Below are 23041 nucleotides of genomic sequence, written 5' to 3'. Positions count from 1 at the left end.
ATTGCGACTCATTGTGACTCATTGCGACTCATTGCGACTCATTGCGACTCATAGCGACACATTGCGACTCATAGCGACTCATTGCGACTCATTGCGACTCATTGTGACTGTGACTCATTGCGACTCATTGCGACTCATAGCGACTCATTGCAACTCATAGCGACTCATTGCGACTCATTGCAACTCATAGCGACTCATAGCGACTCATAGCGACTCATTGCGACTCATAGCGACTCATTGCGACTCATTGCGACTCATAGCGACTCATAGCGACACATTGCGACTCATAGCTACTCATTGCGACTCATTGCGACTCATTGCGACTCATAGCGACACATTGCGACTCATTGCGACTCATAGCGACTCATAGCGACTCATTGCGACTCATTGCGACTCATTGTGACTCATTGCGACTCATTGCGACTCATAGCGACACATTGCGACTCATAGCGACTCATTGCGACTCATTGCGACTCATTGTGACTCATTGCGACTCATTGCGACTCATTGCGACTCATGACTCATTGCGACTCATTGCGACTCATTGTGACTCATTGTGACTCATTGCAACTCATTGCGACTCATAGCGACTCATTGCAACTCATTGCGACTCATTGCGACTCATTGCGACTCATAGCGACTCATTGCGACTCATTGTGACTCATTGTGACTCATTGTGACTCATTGCGACTCATAGCGACTCATTGCGACTCATTGCGACTCATTGCGACTCATTGCGACTCATTGCGACTCATTGCGACTCATTGCGACTCATTGCGACTCATTGCGACTCATTGCGACTTATTGCGACTCATTGCAACTGATTGCGACTCATAGCGACTCATTGCGACTCATTGCGACTCATAGCTACTCATTGCGACTCATTGCCACTCATTGCGACTCATTGCGACACATTGCGACTCATTGCGACTCATTGTGACTCATTGCGAGTCATTGTGACTCATTGCGACTCATTGTGACTCATTGCGACTCATTGCGACTCATAGCGACTTATTGCGACTCATTGCAACTCATTGCGACTCATAGCGACTCATTGCGACTCATTGCGACTCATAGCCACTCATTGCGACTCATTGCGACTCATAGCGACTCATTGCGACTCATTGCGACTCATTGCGACTCATTGCGACTCATTGCGACTCATAGCCACTCATTGCAACTCATTGCGACTCATTGTGACTCATTGCGACTCATTGCGACTCATAGCAACTCATAGCGACTCATTGCGACTCATTGCGACTCATTGCGACTCATTGCTACTCATTGCGACTCATTGCGACTCATTGCGACTCATAGCGACTCATTGCGACTCATTGCGACTCATAGCGACACATTGCGACACATTGCGACTCATAGCGACTCATTGCGACTCATTGCGACTCATTGCGACTCATTGCGACTCATTGCGACTCATTGTGACTCATTGTGACTCATTGCGACTCATTGCGACTCATTGCGACTCATTGCGACTCATAGCGACTCATAGCGACTCATTGCGACTCATTGCGACTCATAGCGACTCATTGTGACTCATTGCCACTCATAGCAACTCATAGCGACTCATTGCGACTCATTGTGACTCATTGTGACTCATTGCGACTCATTACGACTCATAGCGACACATTGCGACTCATAGCGACTCATTGCGACTCATTGTGACTCATTGCGACTCATTGTGACTCATTGCGACTCATGACTCATTGCGACTCATTGCGACTCATTGTGACTCATTGTGACTCATTGCAACTCATTGCAACTCATAGCGACTCATTGCAACTCATAGCGACTCATAGCGACTCACTGCGACTCATTGAAACTCATAGCGACTCATTGCGACTCATAGCAACTCATAGCGACACATTGCGACTCATAGCTACTCATTGCGACTCATTGCGACTCATTGCGACTCATAGCGACACATTGCGACTCATAGCGACTCATTGCCACTCATAGCGACTCATTGCAACTCATAGCGACTCATTGCGACTCATTGCGACTCATTGCGACTCATTGTGACTCATTGCGACTCATTACGACTCATAGCGACACATTGCGACTCATAGCGACTCATTGCGACTCATTGCGACTCATTGCGACTCATTGCGACTCATAGCGACTCACTGCGACTCATTGAAACTCATAGCGACTCATTGCGACTCATAGCGACACATTGCGACTCATAGCGACTCATTGCCACTCATAGCGACTCATTGCAACTCATAGCGACTCATTGCGACTCATTGCGACTCATTGCGACTCATTGTGACTCATTGCGACTCATTGTGACTCATTGCGACTCATGACTCATTGCGACTCATTGCGACTCATTGTGACTCATTGTGACTCATTGCGACTCATTGCAACTCATAGCGACTCATTGCAACTCATAGCGACTCATAGCGACTCACTGCGACTCATTGAAACTCATAGCGACTCATTGCGACTCATAGCGACTCATAGCGACACATTGCGACTCATAGCTACTCATTGCGACTCATTGCGACTCATTGCGACTCATAGCGACACATTGCGACTCATAGCGACTCATTGCCACTCATAGCGACTCATTGCAACTCATAGCGACTCATTGCGACTCATTGCGACTCATTGCGACTCATTGTGACTCATTGCGACTCATTACGACTCATAGCGACACATTGCGACTCATAGCGACTCATTGCGACTCATTGCGACTCATTGCGACTCATTGCGACTCATTTGCGACTCATTGCGACTCATTGCGACTCATTGACTCATTGGCTCAAACGATAGTAAATCTCGTTTACCTTCTTTAAAAATAATCGATGACAACGTTATCAAGCATTTTGCTCCTCTTTTAATTGAATATCATGGAAATATTTTGTTGACAGGGCGACAGTTTTTGATAGAGCCTTTTCTTAAAAGGACAATTTATAAAAACAAGAGCCTCCAAATTTGTTTTTTTTAATTGATTCAAATGGGTCAAGAGATTAAGAATCAGCTGTGGCAACATGCAAACGAGGCCTTTACTCAAACGAAACCCAAAGAGGAGCTGTCTAGTTTCCATACTGCTCGACCTTATGACGTAATTAGTTTACCCTGAACCTAACCCTAACCGTAAACCCAACCCTAACCATAACCCTAACCCTTAGCCTTACCCTTACCCTAACCCTAACCCTAACCCTAACCCTAACCCTAACCCTAACCCTTTTGAAAACTTTTGCGACGACACACTTTAAAAAAGCTTAAAATATATTTCAGAATATTTCTTGCAGTGATTTTCTCGCAATAATTTTAAACATTTTGCTATTTTTAAGGCATGCTTTTAATAAGTTTGATTAATTCCAGTCTTAAAATGGAATTAATTAATTTATAAGGCCTCATAGACCTCTTATTCCTTGAAAATCAAGCAATAACAGGATTTATCGCACTTTTCCTTTCTTCCATTTCTTTTTCTTTTATTCTTGTTATTTTCTTAAAAAACTTTTTGCAAAAAAGTAGGGGGGGGGGCTGAAGGCTGAAGCCCCCAGCCCTTTGGCGCCGCCCATGGGTACCCTAACGTTATGTAGCCTGACGGGTAGTCCATAAAACTGTAATAGTGCTAGTTTGGATTTCGTTTGTTTTGCATCCTGTAACCTTAGTAATTTTATCACCATTTGCACATTCGATTGTTTATAATTCCTTTTGTTTTCTAATTGCACCTTTAGATTCATTAACTATTTCTTTTGGAATTTTTAGTATCATCATTCAATTTATCTAATTAATCTTGGGAGTAATATATTTTGTATTCTTTATCACTATGTTAATTTACGTAGCTATGTAGCATTACAGTTAGTTCTTGTTTAGTTATATTTTGGGCGTGTTACATTTAGAGTTAGTTGGAGTTGGAGTTGAAGTTGGAAATGGAATTCGGTTAAGAGCGATTAGGTTAAGTTTTGATATTTTGTATATTTAGGTTCTCGACGTTTCACTTATGTGGCAAGATGCTTGTAAAAGATCTTGTCGGCATAAACTATGGATTTATAGGATAGGTATTGTTATTTATGGCATTGCGCGTGACGATTATTGTGGATTATTTGATATGTTTGAGAGGGCAGTGCTTGACAAAGACTGTGCCCAGGGGCGAAACTTCACTATTTTCATTAGGGGGGTATGAAGCTTAGATGCCCGACGAAAGGGCGTGGCATGCTTGATGAAAGGGCGTGTCATACATGAACTTCATTTTTAAAGCACATCGCCTCAAGGGCTGAAATCATCGGCCCAAACTGTTTGTTTAAAGTCAAGAAATATGCCTCTAGTTTTTCTGGTGTTGGCTATAAACATTTGTTTCCAAAAAGCAAGCATTTGTAAGGCCTGTCTTTTCTATAAAAGGTCTAAAAAAAGTCTTCACTTTCTAAATCACCTAGCTATTAAGAGAGCAATTCAAAAAGAGATTGAAGTAGGGTCTCAATTTTATCAAAGTGGAACCAAAACACAGCTTGGAAATTTCGGAATTTAGAAACAGCTACGCAGATTACAATGTTTCAACAAAAAAGAGCTTCAGTTGCATTTTCTGAGTTTCATTTTCAATTTTCGGTTGCTCCGGAAGCAATTTCAACATTTTTAGACACCCAAGCACAAAGTACGTATCTCTAAATTCACCATAACAAAATCCCTCAAGCAAGGGAAAGTTTTTATTGGATGTATTTTACAGGTACACCTATCATCAAAGCTCAATTTTCGTGTTTTTGTAATCATGGATATTTTTCAGAAATATAATAAACTCGAAAGTTTTTTGCAATTCATATCTTAACTACAATTTCTTGATAAATTTTATATTATTTCCCGCTTGAACTGATTAAAACTTTCTGTTACTTGTTGCGGTTATTCGAATTTTTTTAGTTAAAAAACTTTGGCGTCTGTATGACCATTTTCTAGCGAAGGGTGCAATACTTTCGAACCGTAAGTTTAAAACCTTAAGAGAATTTTGGGGCATAACTCCTTATGAATGTATGATGAAAGTTTCATACATTTAGAAAAAAATTATTGATTGATTTTTCTCAACAACGTATTTCTAGATGGTATTTCCATAAATTTGCCCGACAAAATATGCTTTTTTGAAGATTGGGGGGGGGGGGGTGCAGCACCCCCCATACCCCGCAGTAGTTTCGCCCCTGACTGTGCCTGACATTAAGAGAACGAATCGACGTTACGGGACAACCGTTTGTGTCTATTTGTTTCATTCGTCATTGATGGAAGGACCATTTAGTCTCGACGATAACGATAGGGTGGATACATTCATTCATTTGGCGAAAACCCCTATTACAAATATTACAAAACGTAGAAATAGTTTGAAAGAAGAACTTCCTGAAAGGCATGTGAACGAGATTTGAAGTGCGATTTGTCAATAAACAGCAAACAATGACGATATCCGATGCCTGACGCTGAGTAAACAATCAAACATAGATGCGCTTTCTACCTTGTGCAAGACTAAAAGGTAACAATACATTTCTTTATTTACCACATTTGCTGCTTGATTTGCTTGTTTGCATCTTGCAGTTAGATTTATAAAGCTCAAGTTCTTAATTCATTGAATAGCTAGACTACTTACAGTAATTCATTTCACAGACCAAAGCTCTCGACAAAAATGTTTCTGCATCGTACAAAATTTCAGATAGCTTTCTTCTTGAGGACTGGAAATGTCCTCTAGTTAATGGTAAAATATTGAGTAAAGTCTATTAAAATATAATACTATATATAATCAAGTGTCCAACAAAAATTTTCGGCGCCAGTATTCAATTATTTTTGTTTTGTTGTGTGGTTTCCGGTCATTGGGGCCTAGCGGAGCATCCCAGACACTTTCTTGCCACTTTATGACAACGTTTTATTTATTTTTTTTCGAGAATAAGCCTTACAAGTGTACAACGATGACCAGTAATTGTTTCTTAAAGCTGGTTTCTTATTCAAAAAACTAGGATCCTCTCTTCAAAAACCTTCTTTACAAATCGCAACAAAAGGGCGTGGTCTCATATTTATTTGTTGGAATTATCATCAACAACTAATATGGCGTAAGCAGGATTTTTCTAGGAGGATGGAAATTGAACTTTTCTGTATCAAACCTAGTTGGCACCGTAATTGGAAGAAAAGGGGAGCAGAGTAGTGCCTTCTGAGCACCCCTTACTTTTAAAAATATTACTCATAAAATGATTTGGTAAGGCTTGCTAAAAAAGAATGTACTGGGGATTGAAGAAAATATCATCATTGGGCGTGCTCATCGTATTCCAAGGAGCTCAAATAACAGGCCTGATGGAGTTGGTACATCTTCCCGAATGAAAAAATCCAATGAGCCACATCCTATAATCGCTCGAGACAAAAAACCTCGAGGAATTATGTTCGTGGCAGATTACTCCAAGCGCACCCTAGAAAAAAGAAGGAGCAAGATTCCTGAGCTCCTGGAAGCTAGAAAGGCAGGCAAGACAACCTTTTTTGTCATGGATAAACTAGTCATCAAAAGGAATGATGCTTCATCAATCAAAGGTCATAGGAAAAAAGCTGAAACTTCTACAGAAAACAGGAAACTGAGCTCTGATGATGAGGATCTTCAAGCTGTTTTCAATGTTGCTCCCTGAGAGATGAACTGAAATGATTGACAGAAAAGTTTGTGTTAATAATTACTTGTTAGTTTAATTTTTTGAATAAAGTTTCAGGTATTTCATATAATTTTTCATAAATGATACCCGATTATATGCCATGGTTTTGTTTGAAATGTACAATGGTCATGTTTCCTTTTGGTCAACTGGAAAAATGAAGAACTTTCAAACCTGTATGACTTTGACTTTCCATCATTTGTGGATTCAGTTCCATCCTTTAAAGTTACTTCTAGTCTTACAAATTTGCCAAATTTAAGTGACTATGATTTTGATGAACATTTACCTTCTAATATCAACTCAAGTTGTCATACTCTTCAGGACTTATTGACACTTGATACTTCAGAAAAAGATTTTTCTCTATTTCATATGAATATTAGAAGCCATTCTCTCACTCACGATGAACTTATTTCAACTCTTGTCGTATTTAAAGTCTGAAAATTAGCTTTGATGTTATTGGTGTGTCTGAAACTTGGAATTCTTTTGAAAACCCTTTAAAAGCAAATGTTGAAATTCCTGGTTATAGCTATGTTGTTCCTCAACAGTCCCATAGTCAAAATGGTGGTGTTGCACTTTATGTGAAATCAGGACTTATTCCAATTCCCAGACCAGATCTAGAAAAGGATAGCACTGATTTTGAGTCAGTTTGGGTTGAAGTTGAGAATAATGGAAAAATTTTTTATTTTGTTGTGCCTACTGGCATCCAAGCTCAGTTATTGACACTTTTAGCGAGTATCTGCAGGAGATTCTGTCCAATCCAACTGTGTGTAACAAACAAGTTTTTATCCTTGGAGACTTCTATATTAACCTTCTGAATTATAACTCTGACACCCCCACTACAAATTATGTCAATTTCCTCTTCTCAAAACAAATTCTTCCATACATCATTTATGCCTCTAGGACATCTTGGATTTCTTCAACCCTTATTGACAATATTATTCACAGACAATGAAACTATAAGTGGTAACATCATGACACAAATAACAGATCATTTCCCACAATTTTTGATTATAAAGCAAGTAGGTTTATCCAATAAGAACTTGTCATATTTTAAACATGATTTTTCCAAACCCAGTGAAGAAAATCTACTAACTGATTTTGAAAATCTTGATCAGAGCTACCTGAATAACAATAATTCAGATATAAATACTAAATTCAATAGATTTTTATCTAGCCTTGATGAATTGGTTAAAAATCATGCTCCCCTAAAGAAATTGTCAAATAGAGATATTAAATTTAGGAACAAACCATGGATCAGTAGCAGAATACAAAAAATGATGGGCATAAGAGATAAGATCCTGTCATTATTGCTGACATCTTTATAAGTACTTTGTTACAGTTTCTCATGATATCACTAAAAATATCCCAAGATCTAACAAGTCACCCATGAATTTCATGGGTAGTAGAGCTCAAAACTCTTTCTTCATTGCACCTTCTCTTCCTGTTGAAATATCTGACATAATTACTCTCTTAAAATTTGGAAAGTCTTTGGGCCCTAACAGTATTCCTACAAAAATATTTAAGCTCCTTTCTCCTTTGATATCTTCTCCATTATCACAAATTATAAATGAATCATTCCACTCTGGGATATTTCCAGACAAGATGAAGCTAGCCAAAATAAAAAGGTTGTCCCCTTACAGCATCAAACTATAGACCGATTTCACTTCTCTCTGTCTTTAGTAAAATTATAGAAAAGGTGATGTATGAGCATCTCTATAATTTCCTTTTCAAATATGATCTTTTATATTCCTTGCAATTCAGATTTCGTGCCAACCATTCTATTAGTCATGCCCTAGTTAGTCTAACAGAAGCCATCAAGAACTCATTAGATAATAGGAAATTTGGTTGTGGGATTTTCCTAGATTTGTAAAAGGCATTTGACACTGTTAACCATTAAATTTCTTTTAATGAAACTTGAACATTATGGAATCAGAGGAATTTGTCTTGATTGGTCTAAATCATAACTGTTAGGTAGAAAGCAGTTTGTGTCTGTGAATAGATCTAACTCAAGTTTATGTAATATTACCTGTGGGGTACCACAGGGCTCTGTGCTTGGGCCTAATTTACATTAATGATCTCCCACACTCAAGTTCAAAATTACTCTTTTACTTATTTGCAGATGATATTATAATATTTACTATGAATCTGAAAGTCTTGACCTGCTTCAAAAAGTGGTAAACAAAGAATTGAAAAAAGTGAAAGTGTGGCTTGATGTAAATAAACTTGCTCTGAATATTAGATAAAACTGATTTTGCTATTTTTAAGCCACCTCAGCATTTTTGGCCTGTCACTGTTAGTATCAAAATTGGCAACCTTCCAATCAGAAAGACCTGTTATGTCAAATTTCTTGGTGTTCTTTTGGGTAAAAATCTCTCATGGAAATATCACTTAACAGAACTTTAAAAAAAACTAGCTAGAACTTGTGGTATGTTCTTCAAAATTAGACACTTCTTACCAATTAACGTTTTGATTTGTCTTTATAATTCTTTATTTTCACTTTTCCTGCAGTGTGGCATATTAGATTGGGGCCTTACCTATGAGACTTATATCAATCCTGTGTTCTTATTACAGAAAAGGGTTGTAAAGGCAATTTCATTTCAAAACCTCTCTTTTTCTTCCACTCCAATCTTTTCTGACTTGAAGATTTTAAAGCTACATGATATTTTTCAGCTGAAATTATTATGTTTTGTTTATGATTGTGTCAATAGAATTTCCCCCACTTGTTTTAATTCCTTCTTTGAATTAACTGAATCTGCTCATTCATATCATACACGTCAAGCAACTAATAATGATATTTTTCTAAATCAGAAAAATACCCTCCAATATGGTCTTAGGTCAGAGTTCATCATTTTGGAGCAAAATGCTGGAATAACATTCCCTTGGAGATAAAAAGTTCAAAATTTGCTTGTAGTTTTCGTTGCAGACTTAAGACTTTTTTCTTTGAAAACAAATACTGATCATGAAAAGTCCCCATTTGACCTGAAGGGCGTGGCATCAAAATAAGTGTCTAACCCCCCAATCATTGTTGCTTAAATTCGTCCCTGTGCTTCAAGAACACAAAAAACTTCAGGTTTCAACAGCAATTTATGAAACAGTCAAACACCCCAAATTTCAGTTAGAAGTCAGCTGAGTATTGGTTTTTATGTACATATTCTTTATTAAACAATGTATCTTTTTACTTTGAGCATACCTACTTTAATTAGAAAACAGTAGTTTGAAATATTTTTCTGTGAATTGGAATGCTTTTCTCTTCTGCAGTGTACCATTCTTTTGAGTTTTTTGGACAAAAATGATAATTTTCCTCTAGCTCTTATAGCTTTTTATGATAAGGAGCCTGTAAACTAAAACATTGACAAAAAGCATGGCTGTATAAGCTCTAATGTTTTGTGCTAGATTTTTTTTGCAAATCAAGAAATGACCATTGTCACTGAGAGGCTCAATGTCTATGTTATTTCTTTAGCAAAATTTTTATTTATTTTCTGACAGCTAAGCTAAAATCTTAGATAAATATTTTATCCAGATCCAGATCATTATTTTATTGAGTGTTTGATTTATGATATATGTAATTATTTTTTAGTTGCCAAGATGAAGTCCATGCTCATAATCCCATCTGTGTTGATTCTCTTGATTCAACACTCAACCGCTGCCATTGTTCAAAACTGCACTTCAAACGTCTGTGACCTCCAAACATGCACAAATACGTCATCTACATGCACTCAGTATTGCTATTCAAGGAACTGTAAGATGTCATGCAGCTCGAGCGCTGGTTGTGAATCAAACTGTGTGAATGGTGGTTGCTCAAAGTTAAGTTGCCAGCAACCTACCCTTGATTCCAGAACAGTAAGTTTTCTGTATTTTAATATTACAGAGAAGCAAGACTAGTCAACATGAGTTTCATGTTTCTTTGAGGTTGATGTATGCTTTTTATATCATTCCCGGCATCAATTTTGACCCATTATTCTTTTTTCTCTGTTGTTTCTTTGTATTCATTGTTTTTTAAAGTTAATTTTGTAATTTCACATGTGTGCGATATCTTGTGGTAGCATTTCCTGGGGGCCTAATCACACATTAAAAAACCTTTATGCTTTTTGCTAAGTTATTTTATTTTTAGAAAAATTTCTAAAATCCTGTAAAAATTGTTTGGTTTATGAAAAGGTCATATGCTTATTCAAATGAGATTGAAGTAAAAGTAAGAATTTTCTTATTAGAAAATAGTAAAACAGAGGTTTTAGGAACTGATAGATTAGAGCATGCATGTTGACAAAGGCCCCACACCACACTCACAAGGAAAGTCCAGGGCCGTCGCTAAGCACTTTCACTTAGGGGAGTGCCAGTCACCAATTTGCCGACAAAATTGGGCGTGGCCTAAGATATTTCAAAGTGGGGGTGTGGCATTTTGATGCAATTGATTTTGTTTATCAAAGAGGATGTTCTCGTTAGTCAATCATCGCTTCAATTTTCGGGTGACTGTGGGTACTTAGGTTTTGAAGGCCTTGAATCAAAACCGAAAGACGATGTCCCCCTGCGAGCAGAGCGATCAGGAAATTTTTGCGACCACGTCCTTCATATTGTCTTAAAATGCATTTCAGAGTATTTCTTGCAGTCATTTCTTGCAATCGTTTAGAGCTTTTAACTATTTTTAGGCATACCTACGTTTCATTGATTTCATTCTTAAAATGGAGTTCATTACTACTTGAGGCCCTTTTCTAAAGCATTCGAAAGAAGTTAGCTATCCAACATGTATCCAGTGATGATAGCTATAACTTCTTTCAAAGATACCCTGGCTGACGCTTCAGGACCAATGTTGCAGTGTTCAAAATGAGACGATATGCCTAATAATGAGATTGTATGCCTAGCAATGAGACTTTGTGTCTATCACATTCAGGTACAATTTGCTTCACATTTTTTCTGTGATCGCGGAAAACGAGAGAATGTGATAGTGTTAGTCACCGCTTCAAATTGCTTGTATTTGCTTGTTGAGTGGAAATTCAATCCATATTGAGGAATTTTAATCCATCTTGAGGAAAAAACTTTTGATCGCTGTTCAAAAAGATTTCCATCATCATCATCTATAAGGGAGCCGACAATTAACATAAAATATTGCTCACGTGACGAACGTTATAGCGCGCAAGTTTGTTTTGAGTAGGAGTTGAGTGAAATTGAAAAAGTGGAGGATTTGGAAAACGAATACCAAGAAAGAAGAAAGAAGAAGGAAGGCTGCAGCACCATTGATAATTTATTCTTTGGTCAAAAAGAAGGTCAAAAATTCCTTGAACGTTTCTTTGGTGGGCCTTCTGTTGTTGTTCGCAACTGTGGCGTCGCTGTTTCTTCAACTTCTTCATACAGAATATCTGGATCTTCATTTCTAAGAAAAACAAACTAGGTTACTTGTCCCGTACGCTCATATTGTGCAATGAATCGAAATTGGCCTAACTGATCATATATCCTTTCGGAATTTCCACCATTTGAAATAATTATTTTCAAAAATTTAACCTTTGCTCTTCTTGACGTCTTTGTGCGATCCAGGGGATCTTTTAACATACAAACTAGTGGGGAAAATCCCCACCAGGCCCATAAATTTCCCCACTAGTTTGCCCATGATTCCCCACTAGCGAGTGCCCTTTTGTCGAAAATTGTTTTAAACACCAATTTGACTTATCTCCAATTACTGTTCGTTGTGTCGTTGTCGTGTTATATGTGTCAAATTATTCGTTATTTCTTTGGTCTTATTGCTGTCAACCAATCTCTGTTTGACGTTCTTGCACTACACCAAGGCGAGGCAATGAAATCCGCGGGAAAAGTTGCTTGCGTCATTGATCTCCAAACATGCCAAGATCTGAACGCTCGTTAAAAAGAAAGCAGAAAGAAGCTCAAGAAATTGCTTCAAAATGCAGAAAATTAACAATTTTTTATGAATCAAAATTAAAAACGGACAACAAAGGTACAGAAGAGAAAGAAATAGGAGCCTCCAGCCATCCAGATTCACCTCAAGCGGAAGAAATTGAAAGCCAAGATATTAACAACCCGCAGCAATCAACACACACTGTTCAAACACAAAAAACAGCCAGTGTATTTTATTACCACGATATCAAGCTGGCTCTAAAGTTCATTATTGAAAGTTTTCCAGAATTGCAAAGCTATACAGCAAAGAAGAATGGGAAAAAACGTCTTCATGTTGTTTGCAATTTATGCAAAGAATATTTGGACGTGGCAAAGAAATACTCGCGAAATGGAAAAATTGATATTGCAAATGGGGTCAGAGCAGATGATGAAGAACGACTCAAACTAATAATTGATCATGTATTTTCAGAAATGCACAAAGCAACGAGAAATCAGAAGCAATTGGAGCTGATGTGGGAAGAGAAAATCATCCATGGTTGAACGGTTTAAAAAAAGCCAACACCAATGTAGTTAAATTTTTGGTAAACATGGCATTTGATTTATACAATGACTGTCTTTGTGAAACTATTTCTGCTCACTCATGGCCAGCAAGGTCTTTAACAACGCTTGCAGCCACTCGACTCATATCCCTTATGGAAGATGAAGGTCCAGATGCAGTTCTACCAGAGTTCAAACCAACAAATGCTGAGTTACACTACAGGGATCCAATGTGCTACAAAGATATGTTGTCTTCAGTTCAAGCCATTGAACTGCAGAAAGTAAAAAAAATGTTTCTGAAATGCATAGTCTACAGCATTCAAATAGATGGCCGCGTCAGTAAGCACATGAGAGATCACAAGTTTGTCAGTAGTACAATGTCAATGACAAATGGCGACAGGCGTACAGTTTTTATGGTGATGCACTGTCCAGAAGAAATAGGGGCCCATGGCTTGCTCGAGACTGTGAATCAAGCTTTAAAGGTATGTGAGGCAAATGAAGATAAATTAGTCGGAATAACAACGGATGGTGAAGCTGCAAAAACTGGGCGAAATGCCGGGCTTTGGAAGCTTCTCGGTGACCAGTTGGAAAGGAACATTTTTACATTCTGGTGCTGTGCCCATCGTTCAGATCTTGCAACCGAGGCAATTATCAATTCTGTCCCAGAGCTAAAGATTTGGAAATCATCACTGATTGGTGTTGCTACATATTTTCGTACATCAACTTCAAAAAAGAAAATGCTGGAGAAAGCAGCTATTGAGATGAAGCAATTTCCACGGCATCATGACGTACGGTTTGCTCAACATTTCCTCTCACTAATAGATGCTGTTCTTACGAACATCAAAGGATGTAAACAAGTTTAGGGAGAAATTACAATAAATGGAGACCGCAAAGATAAGAGGGAGGCTTCAGGATATCTGAATACGTGGAACGAAAGACAGATTTGGCTCACAGCACTAATGGGTGATATATTCGAGGTTTTCACAAGCTTAGAGAAGCAAATGCAACCGGATGATCTTCTGCTTCCAGATATATTCACTTGTTCTAGCATGGCACAAAGGAAACTTGATTTGTTGAGCGGCACACCCTACCCAGGAAAGCGTGAATCAAAAACTACACTACCATGGGAAAACATCCAAACACAGAGAGCAAGACAAACGCAGAACACTTTGGTGCCAACTAACAGACGAAATGAATCTGCAATTCGCATTGAAATAACATCTTCAGCGAAAAATTTTCTAAGTGAGCGTCTGCGCCCAGAGCAAGAAGAAATTTTGTTGAGTATGAGCGAATTGTTGAGTGCAAGTACCCTGGGGAAATTTGTGGAAAAAGGAATAGGGATGACCCAGAGGCTTTTTCCAGGGGAAGAGGGTCGCTTTGCAGATGAATGTTGTGAACAGTGGGACAAAATCGAAAAAGTGCCGCATCTTCCAGAAGGAAGCAACATTGGTTGTAAACTATCAGTACGTCTGAGAAAGCTCTTGCCTATTACAGATGGCACCGTTCAAAAAGTGCTAGCTGCTATTGGAAGTATGTCACCACATTCCATGCAAACCGAGAGGATTGTGTCTCATCATAACATCATTGTTGAGGATTCAAGAACAAACATGACTGAAGACACAATCAAAGCCAGACTGCTTATTGCCCTAAACGGTGTTGGAACAGCTCATTATGATCCACGGCCAGCTGTTGCCCATTTTCTTTCAGCACGTGAGCGACGAAACCGTCAACCAGACTTTGATACATACAGCAGACGGAAATTCGTGAGAAAGTTTTTCAGACAGACCGGACATTTTTAAGACTTTTGTAGCAAAATATTTGTACCAAAAAGTTTATTCTTATGACACTAAATGCAGAAAGCATCATGATCTTGAGTACTATATTCAAATTGTTTTATCTAGTGTTTTTCTAACTATACGCTGCATGGGTGTAAGGAGTTATGTGCAAGACAGTGAAAACCTTACCAACTATGCATACTTGTCCCTTTACTTTTGTTTTTGCCGTCAGTTGCGTTACATTAAGGAAAGTGCCCTTTTGCGTAAATTCCCCACCAGTAAAAATTTCTTAAAAGATCCCCTGGACTGCGATCCACTGCTTAAATCTTGCCAATTCCGATTCACTCATTCTTTAACTACCATTTTTTGTCGGCCAAAATGTTCGTCACTTGAGCAATATTTATGTTAATTTTCGGCTCCTTTGAAAAATTTCAAGATGATGGAAATCTTTTTTAACAGCGATCAAAAGTTTTTCCACTCAACAAGCAAATACGAGCAACTTGAAGCGGTGACTTACACTATCACATTCTCTCGTTTTCCGCGATCACAGAAAAAATGTGAAGCAAATTTTACCTGAATGTGATAGTGTTATAGGGCCTTAATACTGAGACTATATGTCTAATATTTAGAAAGTATGCCTAATACTGAGACTATATGCCTGATAATAAGAAAGTATTCCTAAATTTATTGACTTTGCATGGGCCACAGAATATGCCCTCGTGGGCCACATCAGCCTGTGGGCCGTATTTTGGACACCCCTGTGCTAATGAATTGATTAGTGATACTATGTTCTCAACCGAGGAGCTAAAAACATAGCTTATAAGATAGCTATTGCTGATGAGTTACTTGTACTTGTCTTGATCAGTCTCTAAGGCATCATGAATTAGAAGCCTCTTGAAAGCTTTTTTTAAAAGGAATTTTGAATATGTTCAAAGTTTAAGTCTTAGTTGGTAATACATACACCTCTTGTTGATTTTTAGTCGCAATGCATGCAAAAATGCAAAGAAGACTGCCCTGATATGAGCTGCTTGGCTAATGCGTGCCATCTCAGGTGTCAGAAAAAGAACTGTAAGATGACCTGTGAGGGAAAAGGTATACAAAGTCAATGCTACCCCAGATGCTTTGGAGGTGGTTGTGAAATCAATGTGAAATCATTCTATGCCGAAATAAATTGCGACGAAGGCTTCTGCAAAGTCAAATGTGGCAAAGCTACTTCAAATGCTGGTGTCATTTGTGGAAAAGGGAGCTGCTCTCTGACATGTACAAAAGGGAACACATGTAGTTTTCAAGGTCGCTGTCCCAATTGCACTGGCCCAATCTATGTTGATGATCCGTTCAAAAGTAGATCAGCTCCAGGGAACAGAGCTTTAAGTTTTCTCAGCCTCATTTCCTTTTGTGCTCTAAGGTCTCTTATTTTGTAATTCAGTTTCCAATGTGATACTTCGTATACCCACTACAAAAATTATTTCCCTTGTTTTTCATTTAGTTTCATTTATCAACAAATAAAAGAGGAGAAAAACAGGATCTTTGAGTGAAAGTAGCTCAGGGGAAGTCTTTGCCAGGCCAAGTTCAAGACATTGAATTGATCTAATGCATTTCTAGCTTGATGATATCAGAAAGACGTTAGGGTTACATGGACTTCATATTCCCCCTTTTTCCACCACTAGGGACAAGATTTTGTTTGCCTTTCTATTAAATCCATTTTTTTATTTTGGGTGTATGTATGTAAATGATTGAGACCCTTCATTGAGACCGGCCTTTTTTATGCTTTCTTATCTGAATTTACGGGTGCGCTCCCTTTCTACTGAGTTCCAAGCAAAATTAAAGCTACGTCCACACCGCTCCGTAAACGTTCTATTTTATCAAATTCCAAATGATACCCTGCAATGAGTACAAACTAGCAAAGACTTAAGTTTCTTATCTAGGATTAAAACAATAGACAAGACGACTAGCTGCTTCGGTAAAATTTGTGGTACTTTAATACCCATTTAACCAAAATAAATTATCTGTAACATCATATCAGTAAATTCCTACCCATTTTGTGGTCTCTCTGACTGAGTAAAAAAGCAACCTTATTTTCAAGGTTCTATGTCCAAGAATTCTAGATTTCATGTCGCCCTTTCTCAGAGTTTTTCAGAACTCTCATGTTATACGTTTGAGCAACTGACTGGGCCCGCCGCGAGTTCTCCCAAGTGGGCATTTGGAGAATCTTATGGGGATAGCTTGAAGGTTACTTTGTTACGTCTTTCAAAGTTATTAAAGTCAAGAGGTTGTTATTGGTGAATAAAGTTGTGTAATATGTGAAGTATAGATTAGTTCCACCTGTCACGTGACTAACTTATTGCCGCCATGACGGATCACAACCTAGTCAGTCTTGGATATATATAGCAACGCGTTATTTATATCGTAGGTATTTTGAAACGGATAGTTATCTGCGCCGATTTCGAAACATAATATGCCTAGAATCGTTTGCATATATACCTAAACAGCTTGTTCGCTGTGCCTTCTTATCTGGAAAGTGTTCTTTAAAGGGCCTCTCCAGCCCTTTAAAGATTGAAAGCCAACTATCTGTACAAAACTGCAACTAAACGTAATCAGTAAAAAGTCTTTCAAGAATGGCAAACTTTGTGTACATTTGTACAGACTTGTACACAAGCACAAGCACTTCTTGGCTATATCCAAGCACAAGCGATGAGGGGGACTGAGCCCCCCACCTGTTTCGAAAATTTTAACAAGAAGGCAGTGCCCTCTGAGTCCCCACCACAACCACGACATCCCTGTTTAGGATATATATATATATAAAATAAGCCCTGCTGAAAAAGGTCACCCCTTTATAATAGTTGCGTTGATACGTACCGGATTTGCCCCTTCACACGAAGTGGAATGTGGTACCGGACAATTCGGAATAGGGCAGAGCCGTGTCGACGCAACCACTATCTGATATGAAAAATAATTCGATACCTGAGTAATCAGGTATCGTGTTAATGCAGCCAACATCGTTGGATACCTGTGAAACAAACACAATCCCTTTGTTTCTATAGAGTTTACCGTCACGCAATGTAACAATTGCTTCAGCTTGTTATTCGCTTGCCGGTGGTACGTTACATTAAGACCCTTCATTGAGGTTTATCTATCTATTCGTTTACACTTTGACACTGCAAAGGCTACAGAAAATCACCTTACACACAAAAGGTAGGCTGTCGTTATTTTAATTTGACCAGATCGACTGCTTTTCAGTGTAACTTTGATATAAATTGCTAACCGCTGCTTCGTTAAACATTATTGCCATCCAGATCTTTTGCTTAAATGCAGACTGTCCTGAAAACATAGCTGACAGGAAAGTAAGAAGCATTCAAAGGGTTAAAAAGTGCCAAGGTGACAGACAGCCATGACATGTAGTATCATGTAGCTTTGGAACCGCCAATGTTTAGGGGGCCTACTGGCATAATAAGGCGTGATTTGCTATGAGACTTGATCCTGACGAAGGTCTATTCTAGCGTAAAGTAACAACATGTGCCTTTACTCTTCCATATGTTATTAGATAATAACTTATTTTGTTTATACTGGTTATTTTGACTACTTTTTATTTATGGCAACTTTATTTCATATTTGACGTGAGCAATGTTGATCCGCTGCTTTGCTAAACATTGTCAAAAGCATGGCTTTGCTACAGCAAACACGCACGTATAAGCAGGGGCGTATTTATACCTCAGGTATTGGGGGAGGGTTTGTCAAAAAGGTGTCACACCCTCCCAGTAGCTACGCCCCTACAAAAAAGAACTTAGTGGATTAAAGCCGACAGGCTGAAACTGTGAAATTAGATCCCTATTTTATAAGATTCCAACTAGCCTTAAATTGGAATCAGGGGCGTCACCAAAGGGGGAATACGAGGGGGTGCGGTACGCCAACATTTTGCTCGTCGGCACATTAAGGATTTTTGGGATGGGCAAAAGATGGGATTTTTGTTTCTAATCTGTAATATTTTTGCAACAATTGTAACAGATTAACATTTCTGTGTAGTTAAACTTTCAAAGTATGGCACTAGAGTATAAACTTTGAAACAGAAACGCATAAAAGTAGCAGGTAAGAGTATTCATATTTTGACCACCACTTCACACCTCCAAACAATTTACTTGGCTCCGTTTCTGATTGGAATAGGTTCTTATTTGTAGAGATCGCCAAATTTCATTAAAAATCCTGTTGGTTGCTCATTGTCATAGCTGATATTATAGTATAGATGCTTTAAAATACCCATGTTAAATCAATACTTCAATATTTCTTATTTCTAAAGCTAAAATTGTGTACTTTTTATTATTCTACTTAAATAGAAGGCTTTTGCTTAATTTTTTCAACAACTACTGCAGGTAGTAGGGTTTTCCACTAATAAGTTTGCAATCGACTGGAATTTCTTCAGCTCCAGTAAACACATGAAAAATGCTGCTGTTTGAATTCAACAAAAAAGTTATGAAAGCCCTGCATCAAATAACAACCAATTTAAGAACATGAACAGCCTCATTTCTACCCTGGGTACCAGACTCACTATCAAATTTAATAGAAGCTAGCCAGGCTGACTTACACAATTGAAGGTTTTTAAATGTGCGTGGTTACAGTATATGCAGCATGTTCAAGGACCCCCCAGCCTGCCTCTGGTATCAAACTTGAGGCTGGGTGCCCAGGGGAGTTATTCAAACTTTTTATATACGGGGAGGTCCATCCCCAAATATCAAAATATCAAATTATAAAATCTTGTCAGACTGCTATTCGACGTAATTTAAACTCTTTCCTATAATAATCAGTTTAAACACGTTTGTCCTTTTATTCCCTTTTTCGTAGTTGCTTTTCGTTAGTTTGATCCATGAGCATCAAAATGGTATATTGTAATTCAATTTAAGCTTTAGAGCATTAGAACGAGAACAAAATGCATAATGCAAACAGCTACAAAATAAAAGGCAATTACCGCAAGCGTGCATTCGGCTCGGTACCAGATGTTTAGCTTGCGGCTTGGTGGTAAAAATACGGGTATCTGGTTGCGGCTTTTATTGGGAGGGGGGACGAAACAAAATGTTTGCAGGCCACGCTATTGCGGATGTCTTAGTGATATTTGCGTAAGTAATATCTATCGCTCTCTTGCAAAATCACATTTTCAGAAGCAAAGACTTCCCCGCTAGTTTGTTTGGTGAAAGTTCCCCTATAACATAGGGAGCTTCTAAAATAATTTATTTTGATGAAGGCGGCAAGGATATTGGGCTTATTATTAGGGTTTCCCCTCTCACACAATACTTCGATTTCCCTCTTCGAACACTGAGTCGAAATTCTTCCCCGCAACCACATGAAAAACACTGACTGCCTCAGAAAGTCTAGCAGGACCAAGCAGGACCAAGCAGGACTCAACAAGTGGTCAAACGAAGTTACTTTATCTTTGAGCAAGCATATTTACCGTGGCTTTGACCGCTTTTGTAAAATTTGCCAATCTAGGTGAAAAAGAATAATTTTTTTCTCAGCGGTGTCAAAAAATTACAAAAATTTGTCCTCTCAATTCACTATGTACCAATTTGTGTTTTGTGAATGCTATGAAAAGCTAGTCAAAATGGGAGTCTCAGAAAGCAACTCAGATAAAATCAAGCCAACTTAGCAACAATGTTTGATTGATAAATAATTATTTTTCAGTTGCCAAGATGAAGTCTGTTATCATAATCCTATCTGTGTTGATTCTCTTGATTCAACACTCAACCGCTGCCATTGTTCAAAACTGCACTTCAAACGTCTGTGACCTCCAAACATGCACAAATACGTCATCTACATGCACTCAGTATTGCTATTCAAGGAACTGTAAGATGTCATGCAGCTCAAGTGCTGGTTGTGAATTAGACTGTGTGAATGGTGGTTGCTCAAAGTTAAGTTGCCAGCAACCTGGCCTTGTCCCACAAACAGTGAGTATTTTGTCTTTTTTCAAAAGATTAAGGCTTTGTGTTACCACAATGATATAGGCCTAAGGGAATGGGATTAGCTATCCATGCTTTTGATTGTGATTTTTCAGTATGAAATAGGGCAATCCTAAAAATGAGATATGCCCCAAAAATCACAATTTTCTACCGCGGACCGGAGCCCGTAGGATCTCCTTTGCCAATAAACGCGTCCCACATTGATAACATTTCTGATATTTTCTGTAGACTTTTTATTCAGCCAGTGGCGTAGCTTGATTTTCCAGACTAGGGGGTGAAGAGCCATCAATGGTAAAATTCACCTATGAAGACATAGATGAAAAAATATGAAGATGCTATTTCACCTATCTATAGAAGATTTTAGCGACAAATCATCAGCTTTGTTCACCAACTAAAGATTTACCGTCATACTCATGCAGACTTGGGGGTGTCACGTCACGCCCCCTACATCCCCCGCTAGCTATGCCCCTGTATTAGCCAGTATCAAGTCTAAAATTGCATGGTTATTGTTTTTATACACTTGTCTATTGCGTAGGACTTCATCATCAAATATAATCATCAAAGGCATGTTTTAATCACGTCGGTACGCAATATCCCACAAAGCTATTTACAGAATTTGTTGTAGGTTTGTAAGTTAACTCTGCATTTGTTTTCTAGCTCATTGTTTTCTCTTCTCCAAACTACGAAGACAAGTTAGCAAAAATATTCTTCTTCTGCGAAATATTTCAACTTAGACTCATCCAAGAACATTAATTCTTGCAAAATGTGCAAAAAGCATCCACAAACGTTTTTTCCCTTTTTTCCTCAAACTTACCAGGAGTGGATTTTTCGCTTGACTGGAAATAAGCTGAGCTAAGCGAACATTTTCTTTATTCCTTGGAGGCCCCAGTTTAATAGGAACACACAGTTGTTTGAAACGGCATGAATACCTCATCTGAATTGGAATTTTGTGTTGATCTTCTCCAAGAAAACAAGATACACATACCATTTGGATGCTTTGTATCGAAGGATAAGATCGATTTGCAACAGGTGAACTTAAGTTTGACGGAAACAAGATGCTTTCTGATTAATGCACTCCCTTTACCTTCAAGATTTGGTCTTATAATGTTTAAAATATTGGGTGTTTTACTTTCCTTTATTTCATGTCCCCGGAGTTAAAACCCCATTCTTTATTACAACAATTCGAAAAGTCGTGTGCCTAATACAGCTTCCTTTTGACTTCTAGTCGCAATGCATGCAAAAATGCAAAGAAGACTGCCCAGACATGAACTGTTTTGCAAAGTTGTGCCATCTCAGTTGTCAGAAGAAAAATTGCAAAATGACTTGCGATGGCAAAGGAAGACTTACTCAATGCTACCCCATATGCTTTGGAGGTGGTTGTGAAATCAATGTGAAATCGTCCTATGCCGAAATAAATTGCAACGAAGGCTTCTGCAAAGTCAAATGTGGCATAGCTGCTTCAAATGCCGGTGTCCGTTGTGAAAAAGGAAACTGCTCTCTAACTTGCGCAAAAGGGAACACATGTGGTTTTCAAGGCCCCTGTCCCAATTGCACCGGCCCAATCTATGTTGATGATCCGTTCCAAACTGGATCATCTCCAGGGAACAGAGCTTTCAACCCTTTTACTCTGATTTCTATGTGCATTATTATGTCGTTGGTTTTATAGATATTGTTACAAATCATTGGATCACGTCTTAAATGACCCTTACTTGTCTGCTACAAAACTTCCAGACAACTGCGTACCCGTAGTACTTATACATACTGAACATACTTATACATAGATTAACTCGTCATTGTAAAGGGATGTTAGTCTGCTTTATAAATATAATCTTGAAAGCTTGTGAAGCAGTAGTTCGTTATTGTCCAATTTATCTCCGAATTCTTTGCATAATTTGGTAGTTTTGTGCTTTAGCACTAACTACAACGTCAATACTATTCCAGCGAAAATCCTAAAATTGTTTTGTTGAATGGTTAACTCTTACATTTTTGGAGCAATGGACAACATCCGCTCTTTTATATTGGATGCTCTCATGTGTAAATAATAGTTCACACAAGATCACAAAATAATCATTGTAAGTGGAGTCTCCAAGTGTCTTTATTATCCCAATCCTATGGCATTAAAAAGATGTGCAATTAATTTTTATCGTATATTGCATCAAAATCGTTGAAAATTAAGATAAACTATTGAACAAATATTTGGAGATAATAAAAACTGAGAAAATACTGCTTAATTCTCAAAAACATGGCTATCGTGCATTTGTGAACTAGAAAATTGTGCAATTTGTTGAAATGTAAATTTTCCTACGTATTTAAGAGGGTT

At 38.2% G+C, this 23041-nt stretch overlaps 2 protein-coding genes across 3 annotated transcripts; both read left to right on the top strand.

The window, feature by feature from the left end:
* The first annotated feature begins 5200 nt into the window (after positions 1 to 5200).
* Positions 5201 to 16529, top strand: LOC135681421 (uncharacterized). Its single transcript, XM_065195889.2, has 3 exons — positions 5201 to 5476; positions 10204 to 10466; positions 15760 to 16529. The coding sequence occupies exons 1-3, from the start codon at positions 5446 to 5448 to the stop codon at positions 16198 to 16200; spliced, it is 735 nt and encodes a 244-aa protein (XP_065051961.2). The 5' UTR covers positions 5201 to 5445; the 3' UTR covers positions 16201 to 16529.
* A 1109-nt stretch (positions 16530 to 17638) lies between these two features.
* LOC148958756 (uncharacterized) lies at positions 17639 to 22566 on the top strand. 2 transcript variants are annotated; one of them, XM_089111753.1, is made up of 3 exons: positions 17639 to 17971; positions 20447 to 20709; positions 21947 to 22566. In XM_089111753.1, the coding sequence occupies exons 2-3, from the start codon at positions 20455 to 20457 to the stop codon at positions 22385 to 22387; spliced, it is 696 nt and encodes a 231-aa protein (XP_088967879.1). In that variant the 5' UTR covers positions 17639 to 17971; positions 20447 to 20454; the 3' UTR covers positions 22388 to 22566. The 2 variants fall into 2 exon arrangements, with proteins under 2 accessions (XP_088967879.1, XP_088967880.1); XM_089111754.1 differs by lacking the exon at positions 17639 to 17971 and adding an exon at positions 17997 to 18862.
* The last annotated feature ends 475 nt before the right edge of the window (positions 22567 to 23041 follow it).

Source organism: Rhopilema esculentum, chromosome 12 (genome assembly GCF_057945365.1).
Source record: "Rhopilema esculentum isolate cy_ngs chromosome 12, ASM5794536v1, whole genome shotgun sequence".
Lineage (NCBI taxonomy): Eukaryota > Metazoa > Cnidaria > Scyphozoa > Rhizostomeae > Rhizostomatidae > Rhopilema > Rhopilema esculentum.
The sequence above is the reverse complement of the archived record's forward strand: the minus strand, read 5'-3'. Positions and strand labels throughout refer to the sequence as shown.